At 32.1% G+C, this 11489-nt stretch overlaps 1 protein-coding gene and 1 long non-coding RNA gene across 3 annotated transcripts; one reads left to right on the top strand and one right to left on the bottom strand.

The window, feature by feature from the left end:
- Window positions 1-366: 366 nt before the first annotated feature.
- LOC106125871 (uncharacterized) lies at window positions 367-4618 on the bottom strand. The gene is made up of 4 exons (XR_001228291.1): window positions 4510-4618; window positions 2632-2801; window positions 1072-1187; window positions 367-409 (listed from the first exon to the last, which is right to left on the bottom strand). It is a non-coding gene; the product is annotated as an uncharacterized LOC106125871 (long non-coding RNA).
- DESAT4 (fatty acid desaturase) lies at window positions 3343-10804 on the top strand. Of its 2 annotated transcripts, none has more exons than XM_013323268.1 (5): window positions 3343-3559; window positions 5624-5849; window positions 6604-6734; window positions 9753-9958; window positions 10274-10804. In XM_013323268.1, the coding sequence occupies exons 2-5, from the start codon at window positions 5633-5635 to the stop codon at window positions 10776-10778; spliced, it is 1059 nt and encodes a 352-aa protein (XP_013178722.1). In that variant the 5' UTR covers window positions 3343-3559; window positions 5624-5632; the 3' UTR covers window positions 10779-10804. The 2 variants fall into 2 exon arrangements, with proteins under 2 accessions (XP_013178722.1, XP_013178729.1); XM_013323275.1 differs by lacking the exon at window positions 3343-3559 and adding an exon at window positions 4765-4833.
- Window positions 10805-11489: the final 685 nt, after the last annotated feature.

Genomic DNA, 11489 nt, shown 5'->3' with positions numbered 1-11489 from the left:
TTAAAAAAAATACTAGTTGGTATTTTGCAAGGTCAAGTCTTCAACATTTGGCGCGATGCCAAATCTTTATTAGATGTTATAAGTGTTTTGAAAACATGCATGTTCGATATTTTGTATTCGAATAGCCATAAAATTAATAGATTAAAAAAAATAATATGTATAAGTTATTTTATTTTATTAACTTTTAATTTTGTAAAGCGTTACCTTGGCTTAGTACTATTGATCGATGGTTATTCAGAAAAGCTGGTCGTTAATAAATATCAGGTGTAGAATGATTAACCTTATTTCCTTTCACCGAAAAGCAAAGGTCGCGCCCTCAGACCAACTTCGTTATACCGTCTGCAAATGAAGCTCTTTCGATCGATACGCTACTGGAGCGTATCGATCGAAAGAGCTTCATTTGCTTTACCTACGTGGAGAAATTATCCACATGTAAAAAACTAATTAAAATCTGTCTTTGTTGGGAGCTCTAAAAAACAATACTTTTTAATAACTAGCAGGTTTAATATTGCAACTAAAGATTCTTGCAACTTTAAAAAAAAGAAAGAAGTTAACCAAATAACTAAATTCTCAGGATAAGAATTCTCGAACGCTGTTTAGAAAGACTTTTTTGGAGGGCAAGTCCGAACTCGCAGTTTAATTATTGTTATTCCAAAATTTATAATGAATGACAATTACTACGATAGAGGCATCTATAAATGTATAGACTACATAAAAAGTTTTTTTTCATCACGTTTTTCAAGTACAATACTGGGTCAAAATAATTGTACTCGTACCGTTAGAAAAGAACGGGACAAGCGCCACGTCTAGCTTGTACCCGTACATTGTCAACGGTCAAGTGAATTTGTCTGTTTAACCGTATATTTCCACTGCCGAAACACTTGTGCAGAAACATATTGATATCTGCCCATTCAATTATAATAAAAGGGATGGAACACTATGTTTAGAAAAGGCTTATGCTGTACTGTTTCCATTTCAAATTTCGTTTCTTTTTATTTTAGCTCTGATGTACATAAATACAACATAAACCTTATCAGACCAACATAAACTTAATTGCAGTGCTTAATTTACCTTAAGGAAATCAAACCTGGAACCTTGGCGGTATCGACCAACTACCAAACCTCTGAACCGAAGTAGACTGATATTCAAACATTTGCACGTCTTCGCCGAACGATCAATGTCCACGTCTGGAAATAAATATTATCGATATTAGTCACTTTTTAATGTAAACACATTTTTAATCTTATCACAACAATTTGATGATACAATATGTCATAATAGAATTTTCCTCAAAGTTAACAAACGTAAAATAGTTTTTTTTAACTATATACGTTCCTTAACTTGTTGATGTACTAAACGATGGCTTCCTATTCTCAAATCTTCTGCTGTTTTAAACTGTCAAATAACCTATACTTTTTACTCTGTTGTTACTACAAAAATACGTCTTAAAAAATCATGATTTAATTAATCGTAAATCTTTGGATCGACATTTTTTCTCCATTATTCTTTATTAATTTAGCATGTATGTTTACAGACAAAGCATTATAACGTGTCGACGAATCCGAAGTTGCACAAACAGCGCACACTATTGTGGCTCCAGTCTTCAGAAGGACAACTCAATGCCGTTGCATTGAAGTACTTTTTATATTATAAACACGTACAATCATTTTGTGCACAAATTTTCCTTAAAATAGACGAGAGTATATTGTTACCAAAAACATCGTGTAATGGTCGCAGCTAGACAAATTGATTGCGTATCCTGACAAAATAAACGAGCTATCCGGCTTTTGACATTTCGCAACTGAGAGTGGCTGAGCGCCTAAATGATCTAGGGAATTTCTCAACAATGTAGCGTGTCCGGCCTTTCTAGCCAAATATCGGGCCAAACTAGGTGGTCTGTCCTAATTGTCTTGTCTATTAGGTTTGGCGACCTGGCAACCCTAAACGCCCCCTGTGAAGATCAAATAACTAACCAAAAAGTACACATAAAACCAATCTAAATCAGAATTACTGCTACTCTGAAATTAATCGTCATTTATACATTTAACCAACGCTATACTCAGTCATAAATGAATATACATATATTACAAATTAAAAAAAAAACGATATTTTTACAATCTACAACTAATTAATTAATTATCAATTGAGCATTTATTATTTTTTACGTAATGCATTTAACTGAATCGGTCACGTGACTTGTAAGTGTAATGACCACAAACATATAAAGACGAGTTAATTTAAATACAATATAACTTATTGTAGCGTTTTAAAAGCACATAATAATAATTTATCCGTTACATAGTATAGTCTGATACAAAACATTGAAATATATTGCATCATTCGTTTTTATTCCTTTTTTGTTCTTGACTATAAAAACTTGTTAATGTCTTTATATTAGATATATACTTTGAGTTTCAAAGGATACCTATCTTTAATGTTTATTGATCTATTTCCTCCACGCCGAAATCCGCAATGTCAGTCTGATATATTTCTAACATATTTTACGGAATATACCTACCTACCCTTATAATGTGTAAAAGTGTGAAGTTTTTGTCTTTATTTCAACATACAAGTTTCGTAATAATATAAATGATTTCTCATAATATGGACTGATTTATTATATGACCTTACCGCATTTGTTTTCGCCGAGTAAAATGGTCGGATCACTACATTGGGTCGTGTATTAGGACGTGTAGCTCAGCTGGAAGCGAGCGCGGCGTGGCGTGTTTCATCGCGCCACCGTGTTGTCCAATCCTTGGGTTCCGTGCGCGGTCGCGCATGCCGCGTCGCGTTGACTCACACTATGACAAAGGAAAAGTTGCCAGCTTTTAGTTATTCACAGTTTATTAAGTAGTTTTTCGCTAGACTAGAAAATAATTTGAAAATATTTTTAATTCTTATTAATAAATCAAAATAGTAGTATATATACCTTGTTTAGACTTTATGCAAATTAGATTAGAGCTGGTGTTGAAAACCGACGTCTTTTAGATGTAAAGATTTAAGACATAATAAAAACATTTAAAACTGTACTTAATCGATTAACAAAGATCAATCAGTCATAATTTCTATCTCTCAGCAACTTGTAGTTTTAATTATTTATTATTATAATATAAATTGCCCCAACCCGCAACGCAGTTGCGTTTATTTTGCGTTTGCGCGCACGCACACTCATACAGGTATTTATTAATTACATACTTATACGATTTTTAATAATTTATTATAAATTACACTTAACAATTTCATTGCTCATATTACAATTATGTGTATTTCTCATATATTTTAATGGACTATTTTTTTATGGACTTTTAACGGTATTTTTGTGGCAACTCTGATTTACGCCGTCATCACGATACTGCTACAGCAGATGAATTGTGACGTGAACACGTGAATAATGGTAATGCCGGGTCAGGGATTATAATATCGTTCGTGATAAAGGTTTATTGATTTTATTTATCATACATATAGTGCAACAATTTTTGAATCTCGAAAATATACGAAAGTGAATGTAAAATCGAACCTGCAAGTGTAATCGGTGTATTAGATTTGGATTACGAAGAAGGTAAGCCTTAAATAATGGTCTTAAAATACAAATAATATCAAAATGCAAGTGTTACAACAAAATAAACAAACGTAGACCTATAAGAAATTCTAATTAGGTAAAATGAATTAGAAATATTAATTGCTTATTGGAAATAATCCAATAATACATTTAATTGCTTAGAATATAAAATTTTATTCGCGTATTCTAAAAAGCTTATCAAAAATTGCATGGTTGTAATAACATGGCATTATATTGAAAAGAAATCAAGACAAAAGCAATTTGGCGACCATATTTTGTTGTAACTTGGATTGCATAATGTGCAATGTAAAAATCGCTTTATGATATTTTCGTTCACATCAACAAAATTTATTTAGGTTAATTAGACATACGTTACAGGAAAATTAAATAAAACGACGTGGTCATGAAAAAACAATCACCTTTCACATTTATTAAATAAATATATATCTTACTAATATGATAATTAAGTATCGTAAATTGGAAAATTGTGACCAAGTAGGTAGCTATGTTATATTTACAATTAAGAAAACAAATTGTAAAGAATTTCTAAACAGGTACATACTATACAGATTGTAACTATTTCTTGATTCATACCTAAGAAAGTTGTAAACAGAGAAACGGTGCACATTTTGTGCTAAAATATGTTAACTGCATTTTTTAATACTAAAATTTAAAGTTTACATTTCAATTGAATTCAAATTCAATTGAATTGAAAAGCTCTAAGTAGAGGATACACGAAATTATGTGTGAATCATTGTCGCGAGTTTAAAATAATATAATAATAATAACAAAAAATGAGTGATGTGTAGTATAAATTTTAACTAAACTTTTCACTGCGTACACGTAAAAAAAAATTTAAATTACATTATTCATAATTATATTTCATTTAAGTTTTGGCAGTGGTTAAATATTAGATATAATTTTTGTCTAAATTACATTAAAATACTTACGATCTTCATTATTATTAAGTCGTAATTTTGTAACTTCCTGCACACTTATTAGCTTTTTAATATAAACTTGAGTAAAGACTGGACTTCTAGTATCTTCGCACCAGGATATTGAAAAGGGTGATGCGTGTAATTCCGATGCTTTATCCGTAATATAGATAAAATGTTTATCTTTTCATACAAACATATCGATACATAGTAAGTCTGTATAAACATATATATGGGGTACAGTTGTTCTTTAGGTTCATTCAACAATCATCTTCAAAAGTGCAAAGTCTTTAACAGTACCAATATAGTGTTTGAGTTTAATTTTCTTTTATTATTCATGTAAGTTTAAATTATTTTAAAACGCGTTCTTTATCTTGTTTTGAAAAATAAACGGCAATAGCACGTTGCGTCAGTTTTTTTTTTAATTAGCACAAATGTGACAAATGTTTATAACGTTTTTTGTGACACTGGCTGTAAAAAATAAATTTTGCGTTTTAGGCTCATTTAGTTTCTATTAATTTGTATAAGTTCGTCTTTTTTTAATAAGATTTTTATGAAAAAAATATTCTTGTGTTTGTAATCCTGTAACACTAGTGGAATACGGGTGCGAAAAAAATAATCTTTGGCCGCTGTTTTAAAAACAAACACTCGAAACACAAATATAGTATCATCTGCAAATTTATTTAAAAAACTTTATCGCCCGTCATCTGTATCGATTTGAATACAAGGATTGTTTATAATTTATATTGTGAATTACAAATGCATATAAATCTCAATACGAATTAAAACTCAATATATTTTGGACTTTTCCTAAAAACAAAAATTTACATGTTTGCCGCGTTGTAAATTCCTCTCATTATAAATTTAGCTTTTGCATAAAAATGTTATTTTTATTTTCGTATTTATTTCAAAAGCCGTACCTACAATTTGCACTCATTAAAGCGTGGTAAAATAGACGAAATTATAAAACAAATGAATTAGAACCAGAGGTTCCTATCAACAGCGACGATTGTTCTGTCATACTTCAGTTAATATTCGTTACGAACTTATTAATAATCAACTGTCAGGTTCATAACAATTAGCAATTCAAATAAAATTGAGGTTATAATATCTTTGTCTATTTTGGCAGTAATTCAAGATGGCGCCAAAATCGGCGGACGCTAACGGGGTGCTGTTCGAGTCTGACGCAGCAACACCAGACCTGGCGCTGGGCAGCGCGCCCATCATGCAAGCTGACAAACAACCGAGAAGGCTTGTCTGGAGGAATATAATCGCCTTTGCCTACCTCCACCTGGCAGCTATATACGGAGGCTATCTCTTTCTATTCCACGCTAAATGGCAAACAGATATATTTGGTGAGTATTATGATACTAATTTACACAGATTTAGATGTTTCATTAAAAAAAAAAGTTCTATCGCCGCGTCCCTGAGTGCTATAATAGAATAACCCTGTTAAACACAGGCTCATCGACCAAACGATCGAGTACCAAGACTACAGAAAAATAAATGTCTATGCACTATTTGTATTTTTATAAAGTTATTAAATAGTAATATTATTTCGTGAGAAAGACGTATTGTAGACATTGTTTAATCCGTTTTATAGCTATCGATTACCAAGATAAGATTATCTTCTTTTTAATATAAACCAATTAGTATTAATAGGAGATAATGTTTCTAAACTCTTTATAATACTATGCAATCTCTTCCGCGATGTTTCTATCTAATTCCTGTAAAGTTCTTCCTGATTAGTCTTATTTTCATCATATTGTAGACAATCATGGTTTAAATTTATAGACGTCGGATTCAACTTATATATTATACAAAGCAGGAATCCAATACATTACTTAGGGATAGGACAACGAATATACTACTTTACAACAGAAAGATTTACCTCTGAGTATTTTCAATGTTCATAACGTAAGAAAAGAAAGGTACACCCCTAAGGAAAATAAGGAAATCCCCGTTACCAAAAAGCATTTTTTCTTTCATGAAGTCCTTAGAAAACAACCAGTCACATTGGTAAGAAGTGGTAGACAAACAAAACTTAGCGTCCAAATGTATTTAGATTCCTTATTGAAGGTTTTTAAGATTAAACTATCTTGCCTACAGCGTACATACTATACGTGATGTCAGGACTGGGCATCACAGCGGGCGCACATCGACTCTGGGCCCACAAATCGTACAAAGCCAAGTGGCCGTTAAGACTCATCCTTGTCATCTTTAACACGCTAGCATTCCAGGTAAGACTTTTATATTATCTTTTATCCTTGTCTAACAAACGGAGAGTCGGCGAAGTTTTCGTATTTCAGATTGTTCTATCTTCCGTCAATTCAGTTGTTCTTAGAAGTAATTTATTTTTACATTTATACAGTAATGAAACAATAATGTGCATGAACTTACGTCATATTGTGACGCAGTTTTTGTTCGTGTTGTTACGATTATATACACAAATATTGTTCAGACATTCCCATTGATTGGCTTGATCTTGAAAAGCTAGGTTAGGAAATATATTCAGGTTTTAAAACGCTACGTTTTCTAAGGTTTTCATTAAACTGTTAAAACGTTGCAAAAAAACGGAAAGAACGTACGCCGCGTAATGTATGTTCTTTAAAAAGGTTTTAATATGATATTAAAGTTTCGATCTGTATTAAAAAAAAAACTGTTTACACGAACTGCCTCATGTTAGTGTTGCATGTTATTTTTCATAACTTTTACCTTGAATTACATGTAGTTTTGCAATGAGTGTCAGACACAGTTTCTTGGACGATAGCCAACATTATCTGCGTTTATTTTTTACTTCACTATAACGTTGGTTATGTTTACGATATCAAAAACTTTCTACTTGATACCGTTGGTTTCTGAGACCAAATTTTCTATATAAAACATATCGTCATCCCTGTCATTATCAAAACTGACATAACAATATGTTAACGGGGATTTAGGTCTCAGAAACCAACGGTGAGCATGGTAACCGTGAAATTTCACTTCTATAATTTTGAGTTCCGAACACACTCTGTTTCTTATTATTCAAAGAAAATTAAAAGGACGACAATAGGTTTTGCATAGTTAACCAATTTTAAATAGCATTGAATTAGTCTATTGCTAATGCCTTTTTAATATCAGAAACAAAATCTGTCTGTTTTTAAATATAATATAAAGATAAGAAGTAAAAGTTCTATATGAGAATAGGCAGGTAAACGTTGCGTGGGCGACGCTTTGTTGACGGTAGATAAATTGCACTCATCGTTTATCAAGATAACGACACGACAGAGGACAGAGAACAAGCCGGAATTACCTACTTTACTTTGTGTTGTTATTGAAATTGCATTGTTTTTTTTTCTTTAAACATTTTATAACTATGATAATAAACTGCGAATCGAGATTCAAGATTGCAGAAAGAACTGACGGAATCTGTTATGTTTGTGTTTGTGACAATTTTTTATACGAGCACTAAACATTTTATTATCTGTCAATGTACCGATAAAATATTACAATAAGTTCGTCGAGAACCTTATCGCCTAATGCACCGTGTTGACATTGATGAAAAAAAAAAACTTTGCTAATAAAAATATTTGCTAGTACTATGTTATTTATTAGTCTTTCATACGTGATGGGGATTTCAGACAATTGTTACAAGGAAAACCAAAAAAAAAAGTCAATAAAAAACCTTGAATGTCGTATTTGAATCGAATTCAGGACTTACGTTATAATTCTTATTGCTATAATCACTTAGTTATTTGGGTCTTTTTAGGTCTATATAAAAAAGGAACAAGATATCTGGATGACTCTACCCGACAATATTCAAGAGATTTACACTTGAGTCACAATAGACATAAAAATATACATGTTCCATTCGCTTACGTGACTTGTAAAAGGCAAATATATTAAATAATCACCCACTTGTTCGTCGGTATTATTGACAATAGGTTTTGCATTCAGTAAATCACTACTAAATTACTCCTCTTTACGCAATTTTCTTGCTAATTTTAAATTGTTTACTCTGACTCATGAGTTTTATTTAAACGAGACACTGCTAACTAATAATAAATGCGAATGTTTAAAATGGATGGATGTATGTTTGAATTTATCTCCGGAACGGCTGAATGGATTTCGATGAATATTGGCATATATATTGAACATAATTGTAAGAACACATAGGCTACTAATTATATTTTTACCGCGTGGCGACCGTTAATTATTTATAAATGTCATTATCTTCATTTAAATTAACTGTCACGGTACTTCCAGTTCAAATAATATGCGTTTTACGGCCTATTTAGGTATTGTGAAACTTAATTTGAGAAATAAGATTCAAGTAACTTATTTAGGGCTTAATAGAAGTATTAAAATGCTTTTCGACTTTAGCATGGTAGGGATATATAATACATTTTTTGTTTAATCTTGTGAATAAGTTTTTTTGCATGTTTGATAAATTAAAATGTATCGCGGTCGCATATTGTTTAATTAACCTGGCTTCGTATAGGTTAATGTGCTTACAGACAGAATATAATGTAACAACATTGCATTCACCTCTGACCTGCATGTGTTTGACCTGTTTAAAGTTCATATTGTATTTAATCGGATAACTGATTATAATAATACTAAGTCTTAGTTTTATAACACGTGTAACTGCAACAGAGTCTGGAATTATGTAATGGAAACAATTGACTCACACTTACGTGGTTAAAACAGTTATCTTTTGATCCTCGAGTAATTTTTAATTATTAAATACATTGTATAATAAAATATGAAGCAATTTTTGTGACTAATAAAAAAAAATCATAATATAATATTTTCTACGTTTATATTTTACCGTTAAGATACATTAGCTGTCGCCCGCGTCTTCGCCTGCGCGGAATAAAAAAAATATTAGTAGCCTATGTGTTCTTCCAGACTATCTTCTACATCTATGCCAATTTTCAGCAAGATGCAGCAGTTCTGGAGATACCTTTTAGCAAATATTCATCCATCCATCCTTCCAAACATTCGCATTTATAATATTAGTAAGAAGTATTTCCATCATGGAATAATTTATACTGTACATATCTGTGGTTATGACCGTGCAAACGTAACCGCATATTAATAAGAACATTTAATTATTTTTTTGGTTTTTACTTCTCAATGCTTACAAATTTTAGTAATGTTTAATAATTAGAAGTAAAACTCAAGTGATAGCTTTACTTCGGTAAGTGACGAGAAGTTTTTAGGAGTATCATTCTAAAAGCAATGGTAATAAAGCTCATTTTATATAATTGTAGGATTCAGCAATAGATTGGGCGCGCGACCACCGCATGCATCACAAGTATTCGGAGACGGACGCGGACCCGCACAATGCGACACGAGGCTTCTTCTTCTCGCACATCGGCTGGCTGCTCGTGCGCAAGCATCCTGAACTGAAGCGTAAGGGCCAAGGTCTGGACCTCAGCGACCTCTACGCAGATCCCATACTCAGATTCCAGAAGAAGTTAGTATTTGTCTTTATTGATATTTTCGTAGAATAATTTAGACTATAAGTTGAATTTACTTTAAAGCTTAGGATTTTTAACATTGGTAGACAGCAACAATATCTGTTGGCCAGCTCGACCGGTGGAATACCACGACCACACGGAAGTCGGAGGCCTAATTAGTCTTCTTTCTCTTCCCACACTTTTCATTTAAGCAATGGATGGAAAGGTGAAGTGGATTCTGGAATATTCTCTTTTTGTGCGTCTCCTCCTCCGATGATTAAAAGTAGTCAACGCATCTGCAACTGCGGTAATGTTAAACAATTATGTTCCAGATATTACCTTCTCCTGATGCCCATAGCGTGCTTCATCTTGCCAACTGTTATCCCCGTGTACTACTGGGGCGAGAGTTGGGTCACATCCTTCTTTGTAGCGGCTCTCTTCCGTTACGCTTTCATACTGAACGTCACGTGGCTAGTGAACTCAGCTGCGCATAAATGGGGCGACAAACCATACGACAAACACATCCAGCCAGCCGAAAATATATCCGTCTCCATCTTCGCTCTCGGTGAAGGATTCCACAATTATCACCACACCTTCCCCTGGGACTACAAGACCGCTGAACTCGGCAACAACAGGCTCAACTTCACCACTAATTTCATCAACTTATTCGCTAAAATCGGATGGGCTTACGATCTCAAGACCGTGTCAGATGAGATCGTACGTAACCGTGTGAAGAGAACAGGTGATGGATCCCATCACCTCTGGGGTTGGGGTGATAAAGATCACGCTAAGGAAGAAATCGATGCAGCCATAAGAATTAATCCTAAAGACGATTAAATATTTTTTTCTAACTTGCTTAATATTGACATTGGAAATTGTTTTGTCATAATGATCTGGACATTAGATGTCGTATAGTGAAAAAAAAACACTTTGAAATTATAAAAAGCAAAATAATTTTGAATGTTTTACTAAACATTCAAAGATTTAAATACGAACAAAATGCTCGATTACTTATTTTCACAGATGTTTCTTGCTTTTTTATAAATTTTTTAAAAGTTAGTTAACAGAATAAGATTTTTTTTTTTATTTTGTCGCTAACGACCATACATCCTAAATGCATATTTGATACTAGCAACATTTTTTTTCAATTTTTTTTGTCACATATTTTGGCACTTAAGCTTATTGCCAGTATTAGAGATTATTTTATTAATTGTAACTTTAAGATAACAGTAAATATTGAGCACTTAATTTGGTATTTGTATTTAAATCTTTGACATATGTAAAAAAGCACTGCAAAGGCACATGCTATTTCTGACTCACACACAAAGACATTTTACAAAGTTCTTTTATTAATTTACTCTATTAAATAACTGTTAAATATTATAAATGTTCTATATAACATAGTTCTAAATGTTTCTAAAATAAGATAAAATGCTAAAAAATAGAATTTTAATAGATTAGAATATGCATTTTTAAAAATATTATTTTCAGTCATTGCTTATAAAACTGATTATTATGTGCCTGAAGACAGTATTAGTTTATTTAGTT

Source organism: Papilio xuthus, unplaced genomic scaffold, assembly GCF_000836235.2.
Source record: "Papilio xuthus unplaced genomic scaffold, Pxut_1.1 DF828952.1, whole genome shotgun sequence".
Classification (NCBI taxonomy): domain Eukaryota; kingdom Metazoa; phylum Arthropoda; class Insecta; order Lepidoptera; family Papilionidae; genus Papilio; species Papilio xuthus.
This window is presented reverse-complemented; position numbering and strand designations above follow the sequence as displayed.